At 58.7% G+C, this 18,941-nt stretch overlaps 1 protein-coding gene across 2 annotated transcripts in view; it reads right to left on the bottom strand.

Annotated features, from left to right (window-relative positions):
* The window catches only part of NRXN2 (neurexin 2), a 99,740-nt gene that overhangs the window by 41,246 nt on the left and 39,553 nt on the right, over positions 1-18,941 (bottom strand). The window contains exons 6-15 of one of the 2 annotated variants that reach the window (XM_022591586.2): positions 18,586-18,747; positions 17,472-17,910; positions 13,212-13,598; positions 12,848-13,051; positions 6,801-6,827; positions 5,191-5,310; positions 4,473-4,854; positions 3,689-3,879; positions 1,851-2,024; positions 1,351-1,470 (exon numbers count right to left, since the gene is read on the bottom strand). In XM_022591586.2, the coding sequence (XP_022447294.2) occupies positions 1,351-1,470; positions 1,851-2,024; positions 3,689-3,879; positions 4,473-4,854; positions 5,191-5,310; positions 6,801-6,827; positions 12,848-13,051; positions 13,212-13,598; positions 17,472-17,910; positions 18,586-18,747 (2,206 nt within the window). The remainder of the gene's footprint in view (positions 1-1,350; positions 1,471-1,850; positions 2,025-3,688; positions 3,880-4,472; positions 4,855-5,190; positions 5,311-6,800; positions 6,828-12,847; positions 13,052-13,211; positions 13,599-17,471; positions 17,911-18,585; positions 18,748-18,941) is intronic. The other variant, XM_089914590.1, reaches the window with a different exon arrangement.

Here is an 18,941-nt window from a genome sequence, read left to right as displayed (position 1 = left end):
TATTCCCCGGCAGCCAGGGCTGGAGCGCCCCTGAGCTGGCCATTGTCTGGAGGCTGGAAGGTACACAGAGCGGCAGGTTGGACAAGAAAAATCCTGGGGGACAGGACGGGATGTGGAGGTACCGAAGGACAGGTCTGCCTTAGAGCACCAGGAAAGCACTGAGGGAGATTGATGGGCATTCTCACAAAGTAGAAGAAAAAATTATGACCCACGCAAGAGCCCAATCCCTGAAACCAGTAGGTTATCTATCCCGTAAGAAACTCAGGACTCTGCCCAGACGGCCAAGGCTCTGCAGTGTGGCACAGAGGCAAAGGCCCTGACCCCCGTTCTCAGCCCAGATCTACCGTTCACTCCTCCAGAAATCCACCCACCCCTCCAGGCCTCAGCATCCATGTCTGTAAAATGGAGAAGCCCTATCCTCCTCTGTGTGTCTGTGTGTGTGTCTGTGTGTCTGTGTGTTTTTCCCAGGCAGCTGACCCTTCATGTCCCTGGTCTCAGCAGGGCTACCCCAAGGAAGACCACTCAAATGACACCTGAAGAGGTTGCGTGCTCCCCAGCCCACCCCCTGCAAGCAGGAGGTTGGCTCTCCCCCGCTCTTGCCCCACTGCCCTCCGTCTGCCAAGCTCAACCAGCTGCTGGCCACCAACCACTAGGGACTGGAAACTGCTGCTGAAGCTGCCCTCTCTGGGAAGGGGCCTCAAACAATATGCGAGCTGGCAGTAGATACCCAGCCAGGGAGGAGAAGAGCCAGGTGAGGACACTAGGGAGTGTTCTTGTGGCTCCAAGGGACACCCTGCAGCTGGGCGGAAAACCAGGGAACTGCATCACAGCCGGCTTCCAGGGAAGCCAGCTCCAGAGGCCTGCCCTCCTGAGCCCGTCCTCTGGGGCGCAGGCCGACCCTGGGCAGGAAATCCCAGGCTTCCACTGCACGTTTCTGAGGGCACCAGAGGAAAGGGGGTGCAGGTCGACAATTCCCACCCCCCACCCTGTGCAACAGTGTGTACGTGTGAGCTACGACTTGTGAGACCATCGCCAGGATCGCATGGGGAGAGCGACAGAGGTTGACGCCCTTGGTGAGGGGTGAAGGGAGCGGTGTCCCACCAGCTCAGAAGGAAGAGGAGAGGCCGTCTATCAATGATTTGCCCCAGACATGCAGGCAGCAGCAGTCCTGCACAGGCCCAAGAGGGGACAGCAGCCAGCAGCTGCCTCAGTCTCTTGTGATGAGAAGGGATGAGAAGGAAGCAAGCAGCACGGCTCTCAGAGACCCTCCCTCCTCCGGAGCATCCCTGGGGCCGGGAACGGGCCAGGATCTCCCCCCAGCACCCCGAACTCTCCCGGTCCTGTACTCACGGTCGTTGCAGACGGGGCCTCCGTAGGAGGTCATGGTGCAGTCGCAGGTGAAGCCATCCCACTGCTGTAGGCAGACGCCCTGGTTGGCACAAGACTCTTCGGTGCAGGTGGTGCTGGGGCCTGGAAGAAGCAGGAGGAAGGAACACCCCCAGCTCAGCCAAGCCCCCTCCAGCCTCAGGAGGTATGGAAGCTTCGGGGCCAGGCCGAGAGGTCTTGCCCTCCTTTCTGCTGGGCAGAAAGGGCCAAGAACTGATGGGGGTGGGAGGGGGATGGAGGGGAGCTCAAGGACTGCTAGTCCTGGCCTGGAACTGTGATAAGTGGCCGGGGTGGGAGGCAACAGGGAGGGCAAGTGACCCCCCCTGACTCCCCCATACTCTGCCCCAGAGTGGCAGCTCCTGCGAGGCCTGAGAAGAAGGCCATCCAGCGGCCCTGGTCTGCCTCTACCGCTGGCCCCCCTGCAGTGTGCAGAGTCACACCCGACTTCTGTGCCCCACACTCACCGTCACAGCCCCTCTCCACCTGCCCGATGCGGTGCAGGGCGTCAGCGATGAGGTCGGGGAGGCGCCCGTTGAGGTCCACCGAGGCCAGGCAGCCCTGAAAGCCATCCCGGGAGGCCACCAGTTTGGGCAGGTTGTGGAACATATTCTTGCTGAGACCGCCAATGTACAACTCCCCTGCAAAGGGAGTGGGATCAAAACCTCGGCATCCCGCTCCCCAGGTCCCCGTTGCCCTCCCAGGACATCGGCACCCAGCTGTCAGGTCGTGCAGCCCCACAGTGTCCCATCCCGGACTCCAGTTTCCTCTCAGAGATGCAGCAGCCCGCAGATGCCCACCCTCCACTCTTCTTTCTTCCTTCTCCACTTTGCCATCTGTCTGCTCCCCTCCCAGAGAAGCCCAGATGCCCGGGAAGGGGGGTGCAGCTGGAGGAACCTGCTCCGTGCTCTCTCCCACACATCTGATTCCAGTTCCGGCCCGTAATCAGGGCCTTTCATAGATGTGCAGCCCGATCCCCTCCACCCCCACTCCCTCCCTTCTGAAGTCTCCCATCCCCAGAACTCCTTCAGGCCTCGGCCAGCCTCTCCCAGCTCTGAGTTGTCTCCTGGGGGTTCTAAGCCCAGCACCTTCCAACAACAACTAGGGCTTGGCCTGGGGACTCTGGGTGACACGAGGAAGTTCTCCTCAGGGACACATCACTGCCTGGCCACATAGACCCTAACTCCCTGAAAATCATGGCTGGCCCCCAGCAGAGCTCCAACAAGACATGAGTCAACCCTGCTGCCCTTGCCCTGCACTCAGTGCAATGCAAGACCAGCCCAAACCACCCCGGGTTTGCTGCCACTGAGGATTATCCAAGACACATCGCCCCCTTCTGGCAGCAGGGAGAATTGACAGCACTGTGCCATTCGTCAGGCCCTGGATCTGACCAAGCTTCTGGTTCCAACTCTGCGGCCGGCTCACTTTGTGACCTTGGGCAAACCATGTAGCCTCTTGAAGCTTCCATTTCTGTCTCTCCAAGAGGGGGATGAATAGTCTCTAAGGGCCCTCCCCCAGCTCGGACAGTCCCAGTCGCACTGACACCAGGGGTCCCTAAGGGACTGAGGGCTGCTTTGGGCATGTGAGGGTCGCTCACGTTACCCCGGTGGGCTCTGGAGAAGCCGCAGGCCTTGTCCTCACTCCTGTGCCAAAACCCCGGTCTCTAAGCTCATCCTCTTCCCTCCTCTCTCACCCACCCATTCTGGGGGCAGGCAATGACTTTCATTAGCTACTGAAGACACCCTGGGGAATGTAAGTCCCTGGTATGACGCTGAGCCCACCAGGGAGGCCCCGAGTCCAAAAAAGTTCCCAGACCTAGTCCAGCCAATGCCCAAGGGCTATGACCAGGGCAGCATGTGGGGACCCAGTTATTGCCCCTCCTTCCTCCCCACATCACTGCCCCCTCCTGCCCCAGCAGGGAGGCATCTGCCAGGACACTATTCTCTCTCCAGCCCCCAACCAAGGCAGACTTCTCAACCCTGGAGGGCCAAGAGGTCTTCAGAAGGCGCAGCTGCCTACTCCTAGCTCTAGAGTGAGGCCACTAGGCTCCCCGTGAGACAGACACAACCTGCAACCAGGCTTTCAGTGTTGGGAGGGCAGCCTCGCAGGGGAGCTGAGCAGAACTTTGACGGGAAGATGTCAGGCTGGACACAGTGGAGAACAGGAAAGAGCGAGGGAAACCATGGGTGGGGGCAGGGGGAGAATCACGCGCGTGAAAGAGCATCCCAGGTCAGGGGTGATCTTGCTGGGGCCGAGGGGGCATCTGGGGTAGGGCCAGGCCTTCTGCAGAGGCCCCAGGCCCCACCTTTGAGATCGAGGTTTCGGGCGCCATTGGAGTGCTGAGTGACAGTGCGGGAGTCGATCTGGAGCGTGTGCACGTTGCCGGGGTCCCTGGACACCACCACGTTGTGCCACTGGTTGTCATTCACTGGTTTGTCTGAGTTCCCCTTCATCAAGGACGGGCCATTCCCCAGGTCAAACACGTAGTGGATGTACCTGCCCCACAGTAGGGAGGAGACACTGGGTCAAGGTGGGGCCGATGCTGGGAAGGCGGGGAAAGGAGGAGCTATAGCTCCGGCGGGGCTGGGAGCTGTAAGCAGAAGGGGTGGAGAGGGAGACCTCATAGACACGAGGACTCTGGTGTGAGGTCCCGTCATGGGCGGATGCGGGCAGGGAAGGCCACAGAGGACCTGGCTCCGAGGGCAGGCTCAGAAGAGAAGCTGGTGGGGTGAGAGATCTGTGAGGGCAGCAGGGTCCTCTGGGGGCAGGGACAGAGCTGCTCTAGGGCGGGGACCTCTCAGGCGAGAGAGGCCAGAGGGACACAGCCCTGTCTTCTGCCTGAGCCAGGACAGCGAATGGAGGACAGATATGACTGGGAAATCCCTGGCAAGGAAGTAATGGGGGGGGTCACCAGGGTGGAGGACAGGGTGCTGCTTCTCCATCTCGGCTGGTGGGGGGCAGACCTGAACCTTGACCTGTGGTCTGGGGGGATTGGACATCTCAGCCAGTGGCTGGGGGAGCTGCATCTTGGTCATGGCGGGTGGGGGGGAACCACGTCCTTGACAGCGGTGTAGTGCCCAGCACCTCACCCCTTGACCAGCTCGATGACAATGAAGTCGTTGCCATTGCCCGAGTTGAACAGGAGGAGCCCGTCGGGGGCTGTAGTCTTGAACTGGAAGAAGAGGTGCATGGAGGCGTAGGCTTGGAGCGTGGCGAGTGCCAGGTAACTGCTGCGACTCTTGAAGGTGACGGGGTCAGCCACGATGGCACGCAGGCCAAAGCGAGCATTGAGCTCGCAGTAGGTGATGTCGCCGTCCTTGCACTGGTCCATGTAGGGCTGGCCATTGAACACCAGCCCGCTCAGGTGCCCGATGAAGTTGGAGGGCACCACAGAGATGAAACGCCGCTCCGTCATGATGCCTGTCTCAATGTTGTGGAACTCCAGCCGCGTGTGAGCTCCTGCCATCTGTCCTGCTCGGGACAGGAGACAGAGATGGGGACGTGGCTTTGGAGCCCAGATCGTAGGATCATTGGGTCCCCAGGAGCCTCCCCTCCACTCAAGGCCCACATGGGAGAGACACTGGCAAACCCTCGCAGTGGGTGCTGGCAGCAAGCACAGCTCCTGGGTCTGGGGGAGTTGTGGGACTCTTTAGGCCAGGGCTGACAGGCTTGCGGGGCAAAGCTGCCTGCGGGGAGTTGAAATGGTCCCTGGGGTCCAGGAGCCCATGATATACCAGTGGCACTGGCAGCTTGCCAGAATGCTGCCCCAGGTAGTGGTCACCAAGAATGGGGCCGCAGACCACCTACCCTCCACGGTCACGTTGTCCACTGACAGCTGCAGGCTCTTGCCACGCCGCACCACCCTCACCGTGTGCCACTCATTGTCATTGAGCTTGTGCCCCGCAAAGAGCGTCTCAGGGCCTTTACCTGCGGCACCAAGGGGGGAGTGAGCATGGCACCTCCACCCGCTCGCATATGGCTTCACGTACCACCCTGGGCACACAGAGCCTCACCACTGCACGCACCTATGCACACAGGTACACACACCCACACACACAGAGCTTTTACACACCCAGTCATAAACACAGACATGCTCAGTCTTGCCACACTTCGCGCAACATCCAAGGGTGCTGTTCGAAAAGAATACGGTGTGAATGGCGCGGTGCCTCTGGAGCTGTGCCCTAAGACTCTGCACGCAGAGACTCACACCTGCACCAACATACTCCTCCCCACATCTCCTAAGGACCTTCAGTCGTCAGTGTGTGTAGCCAGCAGCTAAAGTCCCAGCATATGTACATAGGCCTAAAACTTCCAAAACTACTGAGCCTTACCACGCACCCAAATGTGAATGTGCACCCACAGACTCACGGCTGGCAGTGAAAACAGACACACAGCTCCCCCACCCAGAGGAACCCAACGTGACCTTTCTGCACATGCCTGGTTAATTCCACACACCCAGACACGCAACCATATACACAGCACATCCAGCCTGGCCAGAGAGCAGAATGTTTCTTAGGAATTAGGGCCATTTATTCAGGACCTGGATTAACCACTCCCAAGACTAAAAACGTGTAGCTTTAGAATGGTGCTGCAGTCCATTTGCAGCACCCCCAGGTTACACCTGGGCCCCCCAGTGCTATTGCCAGCAGGGACAGGGTTCACCATGCATGCGCACACACGTGCCAAACACACACCAGAGCCATGGTACGTACACACCCTCTCTGCCTGTGGCTGCCACGTCCCTGTGCTCTCTTACGTGACCTCAGGGCACACCATGCAGACACTCTCAGAGACAGAGCATTGAATCCAGGCACACTGGGGTGCTCAGAATTGTCCACACCCGCTCTCCATCTCACCCCTGCTGCGACCCTCACTGTCACCTCTGAGAGAGCCCCCTTTGGCAGAATCTCGCCCCCCACCCCAAACAGGGGCTGTGGGGGTTGAGCTTTGAAGCCCTGGCCAAGCTAACCTCCTGCTCACCTCCCGCCCTCATCTTCTTTCCTGTGTGCCCCGCCCTCCCCCTTGTGGCCACCTCTGGAGATGCAGCAGGATGTCCCAGCCCATCTCCGGCTCCCTCCAGCCATCCTGCTGTAGGTGCCACCAAGCCTCTGCCCCACCCTCCAGAGGATGTGAGGTGACTTGAAGTTTCTGGGCCTTCCTTCTCCCGGTCCCGGTGAACATGCTGACCCGGACCCTCCACCAGCTGCCCCTGGGTCAGCTTCCTTGGGCTCATTCTGCCCTCCACGACCGTAACACCCTCACCCCCACCACTCCAGCTCCCCTCTCCATACCCACTGCCCAAGCCCCACATAAGCTAGCCATGAAACCTTCTCCTCCCCCACCATCCCTCCCCAAATCCCAGAGTCCAGAATCCCAGGCCCCCTGGGGCTCTGCAGAAGAAGAGGGAAGCCACTTACTGGGTGCGCAGCCGACGCGCAGGCAGTCTGGGGGGGCCATGGGGCGGGCAGAGGGGGAGGGGAGACAAAAAGGCAGAACAAGTTTTTTTTGTTTGTTTTTTTTTTTTACATCCTTCACAGGGAGGGGTATCTGCGGGCGGGGGATCCCCCCAGGGCCACTTTCTGGGGACCACGCGTGCTCAGGTGCCTTCTCCCCTTCCTCAGTTGGACCCCTCTCCCTCCTTCCCCCAAGAGGGCTCCAACCCTCCCCAGAGCTGGGAGGCGGGGCAGCCAGGTGATGGGAAGAAGGTTTACATCTCCCTTCTTAGAGGGGCCCAGGCCTCTCATGTCTGAGGGAGATGGGCACCTTGGGAATCCCAGTCGTACAGGGGATCAGTGAGGGGGACCGAGGGCTTGACCAACCCGACATCTCCCCATCTCTGAGAGGGAGATGGGCGGGGAGGGCCAGAGCCCCTGCACCCCCTGCTCTGGGACAACTCCCTGCTCAGAGCCCAGGCTGTGACGCAACACCCCGTGCCCTCTGGGCTCTGAGCTAAATGGAGGAGTCTGCCCCAGGGCCCCCTTCCCGTGGCCACACACCTCCCAAAGTCCCAGGGGGCTAGCACCACCCCTACAGGAACCTTCTTGCTACCCTTCCTAACCTGGAGGATGCCAGGCTGTCCTTGGGGACCAAGGTGGTCCTTCACCCTGAAGAGGAACTAGTATTAATCCGTTTTCCTAGGGAAGGGTCAGGGGCTCACAGACGAAGACACCGAGGCCCCCAATGTATGACTCCTGAGGACTTCGGGGACAAGAAGTTACCATAAGCAAAGTCTCCTGCCCCTTCCCCAGCCCCAGCATTTCTATCCGGCAACTCCAGGCTCGGAGGGCCCCATGGGCTCAGAAAGCACACTGTCTACACAGAGCTGCAGCCCAGAGCCCCAGGGCCTCTGGCCACACCCCTGGTGGGATACATTACCCACCCCATGTAAGTCAGCCAGCCTTGCCGAGGAAATAGAGCACTAGTGTCCTGTGAAATTGGGGCTTAGGGCCCTTTGGACGCCTGTCCTGCTCCATCAGACCCAGACAGCTTGGGGCTGCAGAAGGTCCTGCAGGAAGAGGCAGAAACGCTGGGTCCGAATCTCATCATGTGACTGCGGGCAAATCTCTTCCCTCCCTGTGAGCTGAGGGGCTTGAACAAGAGGGTCCTCAGCTGGGAGAAAGAAAAGGTGTCCACTGGGCTGGCCCTTGCCTCTCAGACAGGGCAAGTTCCAGGCCTCTGTTAACAGCAATATCCTGCCATCCTGTGCCTCCTCCCAGAACAGGCTCTGCCCACAAGGCCCAGGAGGCAAAGAGGGGTGGGGGCACCTGGCATCCCCTGGGCCCTGAAGGTTCCTGCAGCAGAGGTGAAAGATTCCCCTGTGGCTCTGGGGGCATGGGCCCCTCGGGCAGTACAGCTGAGCCCCACACGCGTTGTCAACCACAGCAGAAGAGTGGGGGGAGCAGCCGGGACCTTGAGCCACAGGCTGGCACCAAGGGAGAGGCAGAGGGAGGTCAAGGGGCAGAAACAGGGGCAAGTCGGAAGTCATAGGGAGAGGAAGGAAGTGGAGAGGATGCAGAGAGAAAAGAGGAAGAAAGGGCGAGCAGAGGGAAGGAGGAGCTGGACAGAGTGGGAAGGGGAGGATGTCGGGGTGAGGGCAGGGGTGCCAGGCCTGGAGTCAGGTCACGGGGGCTCTCTCAGGGCCAGCAGAGTCTTCACCAATGAAGGGTCCAAAAAAGAAAAAAGGGGGCTGGAAAGGCAGGCCGATCCCCTGTTGGAGAAGAGGTCTAGAGAGGAGCACAGTTCTTCCCCTCCCCAGCAGGGGAGCACCAGGAAGGGGGGGGTCCATCTGTCCAGAGAAGAGGTGTCAGCTCGAGGCCCACCCCCTTGCAGTGACCCCACCCGCAGGAGCCACTACTCCAGGGGGGCTTAAGGGGAGCAAACTCCCCTTGAAGATGGGTCCCCAGGAAGTAGGCAGCACCATCCCAGGGGAAAGCCGGGAACTGTAAGTGGGAGAAACTGCCCTCTGGTGCCCACACCCACCCAGAGTGCAGCTCAGGGAGCTGTAACTGCTAATCTGTTGGCTAGAAACCTACGCCTCACGTTCGGCAAATGGACAGAAGCGATTGGTCTGCAGAGACCCACCAAGGTCCTGGCAGGACACGGAGACCAGGGTGATGGTATGAATGTGTGATAAGACTGGTGGGAAAAAGTCATCTGCATGGAAAGGAGCTCAGGAAAAGAAGCCAGGCTTCTCTTTCTGCAGCCCACCTGCCCCCCCACCCAGGGCCCAAGGACTGCAGGTGGGGTAGAGAGAACGAAGGCCGCTGGCTGGAGTCTTGGAGGTGACACCACAGAGTGGCAGCATGCACTCCGGCACAGCCCTCGTTCACAGCCATCTCCCCAGCAGCCCAGCCTCAGAAGGAGCTCAAGACCTACTGAACAGCCCCCCATGGGAACAAGGCACCGTCTCATGGTCCCAGAGATTAAAGGGCTTTGGAATGTAATGTGCATTTAGCCTGGCTTACAACACAAATGAGAGTGAGGCTTGCTCTGTACAGCTCGAGAGGGCAGAACTAGGTCCACAAGTAGGAATTTCAGAAAGGGAAGCTTCCACCAGGGAAGAACAACCCAGAGATTAGAATCACTGAGGTGGCCATCTCAGAGATGGGATGCTCCTGACACGGAAGGCATCTGAACAGAGGTGGAGAGCCTCCCATTGGTGGGGGAAGGCACAGAGGATGCACCCACGGGGGCGGGCTGAAGGAGGTGCCTTCTGAGGGCCCCTCCGGCTTGGAGATTCTTCAGTTACAATGAGCCGTTCATGTCATCCTCACTAGGAACTGGGATTGCCAACGGGTACACCTAGAGAAAGGCAACTCCAGGGGGGTGATGAGGGACAGGCCAGGCTGGGCACTGGCCCCAGAGGCCACGCCCAAGGTAGAAGGAACCCAGGAACCCAGGTCACACTGGAACAGGGTGAAGAATCCAGGGACTCTACGGTCCTCTAAGGACAGAGACCAACCACCCTGCTCAGGGCCCGTAGACAGCAGAGCTCCGGGAACTGGCTCAGCCTTGGCGTACGTGGTGGAGGCTGGGGCCGGGGCAGGAGGCACAACCGGCTTCTCTGGCACCTCTGCCTGGATGGAGGCAGCAGCCTCAGGCCTTCTCGGCCCTCTCCAGCCCAGCAAACACCCAGGCGCCTGAGGTTGGCACTGAGCGCCTCCTCCTGCCACATGGCCAGGGGCAGCTCCACTCTCTTCAGGACCAAGTCTGCGTCATTCCAGTGAGCCCCTGACATGCTGCACAGCTGCCTGTGGGAGCCTGGCTTCCCTCACTACAGGATGGGACCACGAGGCCAAAGACAAAGCCCGCCGGGCTCCTCTCCATCCTCCAGCAGCAAGTCCGGACCAGGACCGGGGCCTCGGTGGAGCAGGCCCTGGGTAGCAAGCAGGATGGGGATCAGAATGGGGCTCCTGAGGTGGGGCCAGCTTGGGTCATGCAATGTGGAAGCAAGTCCCAGGCCTGGCTCTAAGCTTAGGTCCCTGTCCCAGTACGATTTCCCTTCCAGTCGGCTGGGTCTGTCTTTATGTGTGTGGCTTGCATCTATATAACGTCTTCACTCCCACTATTCCATTTAAGCCTCAAAACCACCACAGAAAAGAGGCAGAGTGAGGATCTGTATCCCCACTTTACAGACAAAAAAACAGAGGCTCAGAGAGGGGAAATGACTTACCCAGCAGTCTAGGAGATCAGGGCTAGAACCCAGATCTTCTGGCCCCAGGCCCAGTGCTCTTCCCATCATAGCCTGAGGCTGGTGGCTGGGTGTGGACCACCTGTGTGCTTGTGTGGTTCACACAGAGGTCACACGCCTCCCTGTACACACATCACTTGGTGTCTGTGGACAGATGTGTCTGCAACAAGCATTTGGTCACGGCTTGTCATGAGCTGTTAGAAATGGCATCTCTGTGGATGGAGGCGGGCACAGCAGGCAGCGAGAGATGTGGGAGGACTGTCCTGCTGGCCACCTTGTTCCTTAACTTCTAAATACTTATGTGACACAGACAGAAAAGCATATCCATGGGAAGAAGAGGGTAGATCCTGAGGGTGAAAGGTCCCGAGGGCCCCCCAGAGGGCACTGTCCTGGCCAAGGCTGCTGCCTCCTGTCGAACCTGAAGGAACCCACGCTTCTTCACAGGGAAACTAAGACAGTCCAAATGAGGAAGAAGCATCTGCTTTCCCTGCAAATAGAAGGCCCCGACCCCCCCGCAGTGTTCCCACCAAGCACAGAGCCACGTGCTTACCACACTGAGAACACATGCCAGGGTGAAGGGGTGCCTCACCCTGGGTACACAGACCTGGGCAGTCTGAGAACTGCAGGGCCACGCACGGGGTCCTGGGCTGGCGCCTTCCTCCTGTGACCGTTTCAGGGGTGCCAGGGGCCGCTGTACAGACCCGTGGAGCGCTGGCCAAAGGGTGTCTCCCATCCCGCTTCCCACTGCCACCCACCCCCCACCCACTCTGTAGGCTGTGATTGCGGTCAGAAGCTGAGCTTCAGGGAACCCTAAAGTCCCCCACCTCCGGGGCCCTGGCCGCCTGCACACCTCCCCACCTCCAGCCCCCGCCTCACTCAGCAAATCTTTGTCCTAGGAGTACAAAGGCCAGGTAGCCAAAAGGGGAAAGGACACACTATAAATTTATTAGCAAGGTAATGGGTCCCCAAAAGGCCACAGTCTGTCCCCCAAATGCCCTGGAGACCAATGTTAAGATAGACTCCAGATAAATATTTAAAGCTCAAAGCTCCGTGTTCTCTCCAGTTGAGCATTCTAACCTGCTCAGAAGAGCCCAAGTTCTCCTCCAGGCCCAGGACACAAGAAGCAACCCCAGGGGCCTGAACTTCCCACATGACAGGCCCTTGGGTGCTACACTTCTATACGCTCAAAGGCTAGCCTGAAAGGGACAGATGTGACCCCAGCCTGGGCAGCTTAGGCCCTCTAGCTTCCAGGGTTCCCCTGACTGAAAGCTCCATGATGGTGGGACCTCACCTTAGTCACTACTGTAGCCCCAGGTTCAGAACACACTGGCACTAAGAAGGTGTCCCATAAATGTCAGATGAATGAGTAGCCCTGCTGTTTTCCTTCTGACCCTGCCCACAAGAGCTGAAGCCCACGGAGAGTCCAACAGGTCTCACGGTCCCGCCACATGGATGCCCCAGGGACTGCCAGGTGAAGTGGAGCTGTGCCTCCTCTGGGCAGGGGCAGAGGCATCGAGCCTTCAGGTGGCAAGGGCCCCTGATGCCCCTCCACCCCCCAGCTCTGTTAGAGGCAATGAGGAAAGCACCAAACCTCAGGGCAAATGGCCTGCGTTTGAGTCCGGGGTCTTCCCTGACCATCACTATAGCTTTGTGATGCTGGACAGGTCAGTAGATGGATTTCACAATCTATAAAACAGGGGCAGCTATGGGAACTCACATGTGAAAGCAGACAAGGGGAAGATGACATGTCCCCTTGTGCATCACACACACACACACACACACACACACACACACACACACACGGCTCTCTAAACGCAGAGCAGACGAGGGCGGCTGTGTGAGGGCTGGGTCCTCCTGTCTCCGGATCTGCCACTGCACTGAGCTTGGGCTGAGCACCAGTCGGTGTCTGCGATGCTTCACGAATGAATGAACCAACGTATGAGCAAGTGGATGAGCCGACAACCAGGAACGAGCTACGTCCTTACATGTGCACGTGCGGAACAGATGCCTCCGAGACCCAGGAGCTCCCCGGGAGGGTGGCTGTCACACCCCAGACACATTCGGGGTCCCCCTCCCCACAGTGCCGCCGAGCGCAAGGCATCGCCCTACACTGTGCATCCTCTCTGGGACGAAGTTCTCAGGGGCTCTGACCAGGGCTGGCGCCTCCCCACCACCAATCTCTCACTGGTACCACCACCAACTTCTCCAGACAGAGGGGGTGTGGGTGAGAGGCAGGGTCGGGGAAGGGGCCAGGGGCGCGGGCAGGGCGGTTACCGAGGTTGACGGTGAGCTTCATCTGGCCCCCGTCCAGCTCCAGGCGCAGGGTGTCAGCTGACTCCCTGGAGGTGGTGGCCATCATGAGCCCGTAGGCCCGCTGAGACATGAAGCGCAGAGACACATCCTCCGCCTCCGTGTGCACGGCGTTGGGCAGCATGATCTTCATGTACATGGAGCCATCGTAGCTCAGGACCGTGGCCTCTGCCCCAGGAGTGGGAGGAGGGAGAAGGGGGGGGACAGGCAGAGGTCAGTGGAGGGAGAGAGAAGACCCAGAGAATCAGTGCAGGGATGGCAGGCCCAGGGCTGGTCTACGAGGGGCACAGGGATGGGCAGGGGGCACCGGGATGACAGCCAGCCTCACCTCTCTCACAGACCCGCCCCAGAAAGCCGGTCCCGACGCAGTCACAGACGAAGCGGTTCCAGCCCTCTCGACAGACGCCGCCATTGCGGCAGGGAGCGGAGTTACACTGCTTCAGCGTCTCCCGGGAGCAGAAGGGGGCGACGCCCACAGCCGCCTGCGCCTCAGCCAGGCCCCGGAGGTCTCGGCTTCGCCCGTCTATGAAGAGGTCCCGCACGCAACCCACGTAGCCAGCCCGGAGCGCCGCCGTCCACACCTCTGGGGGCAGGGGCAGGTCCACCCGCCCGCCTTCAGGTAGGCCGCCCAGGTACAGCTCGCTCTCCAGGTCCAGAATCTCGCTCTCCCCCGTGGCCAAGAATGGCGTGCTGCGGCTGTTCACCGAGATGGAGCCTGCAGATGGAGTGAGAGTGGGCTTCAGTGGGGAGGGCAGGACTGAGAGACCCCACAGGCCAGAAAAGGATGTCCTGCCCTCACACCTCAGGCAGCCCTGGGCTGCAGACACTGCTTGACAAAGGTGCCAAGTTCAGGAACCAGTGTGAACCAGCCCCAGCCCAGCTGCAGTGTGCAGTGGGCCTCTGTCCGGACTCCTCCTTCCCACCAGAGCAAGTCCTCAGAGGATGTACAGGAGGTGGACACGCCCCCAAAGGGCTGGATCCTTCACATGTCCTTCCCCCAGCCAGCCCCTTAGACCAGGAGTCAGAGGCAGAGACCCCCAAGGAAGCTGAAAGGCTTGAATCCAAAGGGTTTCCCCCACTAACATTTATTGAGCTTTAATGACTATACTTCCAGGCACTTAGCCCATCATGTATATCGTATCTCTTAAGTCTCACGGTAACCCTATGAAATTGGTCCTTTACGATCCCACTTTGAAATGGCAGATGAGGCTTGGAGAGACTGGGGAAGCTGCCCAAAGTGCCGCAGCGAGTAAGGACCAGAGGCAAAGTACCACCCACGTGGCAGGACCCCAGAACCTGCATCTCCCACCCCCCGACCTGGAGAGATAGTCAGGCTGATCAGCTCCTGGAGCCTGTGAGACAGGACAGCAGCCAGGAAAGGGAAACCAAGCATGGAGCTTCTGCGTTGTAAGAGTTCTTTGGATGGAGAGGCTGGTTATCTTAGAAAAAAGATTTGGGATCAGGTGCGAGCTTCAAAGCCTTTCCTGAGATCTCAAGAAACCAAAACCTATACATTAGAAGCTTTATTCCGTTCGTAATTTTTATTCCATACATTCTCCTTCCGCTCTCCTTTCTCAAGTTTGGAAGAATTCTTTAAAAGATAAAAATAAAAAGTCTGCCTATCTCAGAGGGGCTAATAAAGAGAGGTAAGGATGGTTTGATCCACGCTAGGCCTGATCGGGCAGAGATCGGGGGTGGGGAGTGGTAAGAGACAGCATGGGCACCAAGCGTGGAGCGGCAGGAGCAGGACCAGGGCCTCCTCTGCACACTTGGCTCCACATCTGGAGCATGTGCTCCTCTGTGCAAACCCTTCCCTGCACCAGAGAGGCCCTTCCCCTGGGCCCCATTTTAACACCATGGTCCCTGGCTTGTCCTCCCCGACAAGGTGTCCGATCCCCACTGCTCCTCCCGGCCCCCCAAACGTGGCCCCCAATCACCCACACTTCTATTTGTAGCAGGTTCCCCAGGTGCTTCCACCCACCCCCCGTGGGGCCTCCTGGACACGGACACCACCCAACTGGACTCTCCACAGACGAACAGAATATGAAAGAAGGAAGGGGGTGGAAGGCTATGGTGGGGAAAGGGTGTATAATGGAGAGTCAGCGAAAGGAAATTAAAGTGAATATAGGTCTTCTTTCAAGGTCACTCTAAAACATGGAAAGGGAACAAACCAAGTGTCCCACGACAGATGGGTAGATAAACAATAGGTGGTCTATCCATACAATGGAACGTTATTCAGCTGTGAAACAGGAAGGAAATGCCATCACATGCTACAACGTGGATGAACCCTGGGGACGTTATGCTAAGTGACATAAGCCACACACAAAAGGACAAATGTTGTGTGATTCCACGTGTAGGAGGTCCCTAGAGTAGGCAATTCATAGACAGAAAGTGGGATGGTGGTAAACAGGGGCTGGGGGACGGGGAGTTAGTATTTACGCAGACAGAATTTCAGTTTGGGAAGACGAAAACATTCTGGAGAGGGAGGGTGGGGATAGTTACACAGCAATGTGAATGCCCTTAATGCCACGGAACTGTGCACTTAAACATGATTAAAATGGTAAATTTTATGTTATGTATAAATTACCACAATAAAATTTAGAAACATGGGGAAGGTCAAAGAGAGCTTTGTTGGAGTGACTGTCCCAAGTCTGTGCTGGTGTACACGAACAAATGTGGGCCATCAGAAATGGTCGGGCTTCCCTGGCGGCACAGTGGTTGAGAGTCCGCCTGCCGACGCAGGGGACACGGGTTCGTGCCCCAGTCCGGGAGGATCCCACATGCCGCAGAGCGGCTGGGCCCGTGAGCCATGGCCACTGAGCCTGCGCGTCCGGAGCCTGCACTCCGCAATGGGAGAGGCCACAGCAGTGAGAGGCCCGTGTACTGCAAAAAAAAAAAAAAAAAAAAGAACTGGTCAAAGTGACCCAAGGACTAGCCAGGGCTGGTGTGTGGGCTCTGGAGATCGAGCGAGGCTAAGGAGGCCACTTCCTGAAGACAGAGAAGAGCGGAAGGCCCTGGGGTTCTATGCAAGGCCTGAGCAGATTTCCAACCTAGAGAGTTACAGATCCCCTGTGTGGAAACCCTGGGAGGCAACAAGTGCTCTGTGAAGACTCCCTGGTACCATCATGACACAAAACAAGGGGACGAAGCCATTTACTGCAAAGCCTGGGGAAGCCTCATTTCCCTGAGGAAAGGAGAGGAAGAAACAAGCAAGCCCACGAGAGGCCAACATCTCCGGGAGCCATGGCAGCCCCTTCCTCCCTGTGTGTGCGGGGACGCTCACTCCACCCAGACATGAAGCCCCGTGCAGCGACAGCCGGGGGAGCATGAAAATTTAGCTGACGTTGATAAGAGCTTAAATTGGATAATGTGTCAGTTCTCATTTATATCAATTCTTTCTCTTATGTCCAGCAAGATGGAGAAGAGTAAAGAGAAATAGGCAGAAAACAGGAAGAGGATGGGAAAGGAAGACTGAAAAAGAAGAGTGGAGGAGGGGTGGCAAGAAGCAGCAGACGATTCAAGAACAGCACCTGCCCGGCCCCAGTGCCCTCCACCTCGCTGCTTTACTGTGCAAGAACCTCACCACGCGGAGCGTGGTGTTTACTGTCTGTGTCTCCCCACTGGAACACGAGCTCCGGGACAGCCGAGACTCCAGCTCACCACTGCCCCATCCCAGCACCCTGGACAGCGCCTGGCGCACAGTAGGTGCTTGCTAAATATTCAAGTGAGTTAATAAATAAGTTTGAATGAATCTAGATAGAAGGGAGGCAAGGCTGGGAAGTTTTTTTAAGAGAACAAGATAGGGACTTCCTGGTGGTCCAGTGGTTAAGAATCTGCCTTCCAGTGCAGGGGACGCGAGTTTGATCCCCGCTCAGAGAACTAAGATCCCACACGCCACAGGGCAACTAAGCCCGTGCACCACAACTACAGAGCCCATGCACCTTGGAGCCCACACGCCACAACTAGAGAGAAGCATGCACACAGCAAATAAGACCCAACGCGGCCAAAAATAAATAAATGTTTTAAAAAGACAGAGAGGGCTTCCCTGGTGGCGCAGTGGTTGAGAGTCCGCCTGCCGATGCAGGGGACGCGGGTTCGTGCCCCGGTCCGGGAAGATCCCACATGCCGCGGAGCGGCTGGGCCCGTGAGCCATGGTCGCTGAGCCTGCGCGTCCGGAGCCTGTGCTCCGCAACGGGAGAGACCACAACAGTGAGAGGCCCACGTACCGCAAAAAAAAAAAAGACAGAGAGAGAGAGAGAACGGGATAACCACTGTGTTACGCACTGCACTAACGCTTTTACAGGTGTTCTCTTGATTTTCCCTCCTGAGCACCCCAGTTTAATGATCCTTTTATAAAGAAGGAAACTGAGGCTGCAGGGGGTTGAGGGACGGCCTAGAGTCACAGGCGCAGGAAGTGGGAGCATGAGGTGTGTGCCCGGGTCCGACTGACTGCATTCTTTCCACCAAGGCACCACGCAACAGGGACAACAGAGGGGCTGGGAGGGCGGGGGGAGAACAGCCAAAGAGACCGTCAGGGTGGGTGGAGAGGGGCGGTCAGGGGAAAGGGGAAGGTCCAGAGGCCTCTGACCTTTGCGCCCGTCCCTCTGGAAGTCCACATGGCACCACTCGCCGTCGTTGACCTTGCGGCTGGACGCCCGCAGCTTGATGCCCCCAGACCCCATGTCCAGCAGAAGGTAGAGGTAGCCGTCCAACAGCTCCATGGCAAAGTAGTCAGCCCGTGGGGCAGCACCGTGGCTGCCGGCCCCAGCCCCGGCCCGCCGGCCCTGGCTGAAGAGCAGCAGCCCGTTGGGCTCAGTGGTGCGGAAGTCTAGCGAGATGGAGCCGGTGCGCTTGGCGCTCCAGCGGGGCAGCGCCACAAAGGCCTCAGGGCTCTCGAAGGTCACAGGGTCCAGGGCAGCCACATCCTCACAGCGGAAAGACAGGTCCCCCTGAAGCTTCATCTTGGGGTCTCCTTCCTTTGCCAGGCGGGACAGCTCCAGCTTGAAGTCATTATTCTTATACACCACCTGCAGGGAGGGGTGGGGGTGGGATGAAGAAGAGGAAGCAGTTTAGGGCCTGGCCACTCCTGCCCGGCGGCATGGGCCCCTGCCACCCAGCCCCGGGGCCCCACTCCACAGCCCGGACCCTTGTTCTAGAACTGCACCAGCAGAGGCTGTGAACAGCACCTCCCTTGCCCCACTTATTTCTCTGTCCTGTCTCCCTGCCCAGCACAAGCACGGCGGCCCTCGGGGCTGCTGAATTGCAGTTCGTAATAACCGCAGGACAATCGCCACTGACGTTTGGTTGACATTTACACTCTCATCTGCTCCTCACAGCCACCTTGAGAAGTTAGGTACTGACCACTCGTTTTACAGACGAGGAAACTAAGAGTCAGACAGGTCAAGGGACGTGGCCAAGGTCATGGAGCTAGTGAGTGGGCCTTAAACACAGGTCTTTAGTGTTCACGTCCACCACTCTTGCCTCTGTACACAGCTGCCTCGAGGGTCCTCCGAGAGGACGGGGGCCTTTGGGGCTCAAGGAGGCAAGAGAGAAGCCGGAGTCAATGGGCCTTAGGTTTTGAAGAGAGGTCTCCCACCACTGACCAGAAGGAACAGAGGCCCCAGGCAGCTGGCCAGTCAGACCGAATCACACTGCAGACAGGGTTCCCGGGCTGCCCCTGACCCCCTCCTGGCCCTACTCACATCCTTGAGGCAGCCCATGAAGTTGTTGCTGACGGGCGAGCCCGGCAGGTCCGCCGTGTTGGGGCTGCCCCCAATGTAGAAGAAGTCGTCAGAGCCCAGCATGGTGTAATCCTCCTGCGTGTAGCCTGTGGTGGTCAGGATCCCGTCCACCGAGATGGTCACCTGCCCAGCCCAGGGAGGGAGGGGGAGAGACAAGGAGACAACCGGCATCAACTCCCTGGGAAGAGCCTCGGGCTGGGCAAGGGAGGGGCCGGGGGGCAGCAGGGGAGGGGGACCCCCCATTTTTATGTCTGCTTGTCTCGGAGGAGGAACAGTGGGGGTGTGGGGGGGAAGTGGGGGAAGGAGGCAGCACAAGA

Source organism: Delphinapterus leucas, chromosome 7 (genome assembly GCF_059928025.1).
Source record: "Delphinapterus leucas isolate spDelLeu-1000000601 "Yukka" chromosome 7, BTC_Dleu_Yukka2, whole genome shotgun sequence".
Lineage (NCBI taxonomy): Eukaryota > Metazoa > Chordata > Mammalia > Artiodactyla > Monodontidae > Delphinapterus > Delphinapterus leucas.
The sequence above is the reverse complement of the archived record's forward strand: the minus strand, read 5'-3'. Positions and strand labels throughout refer to the sequence as shown.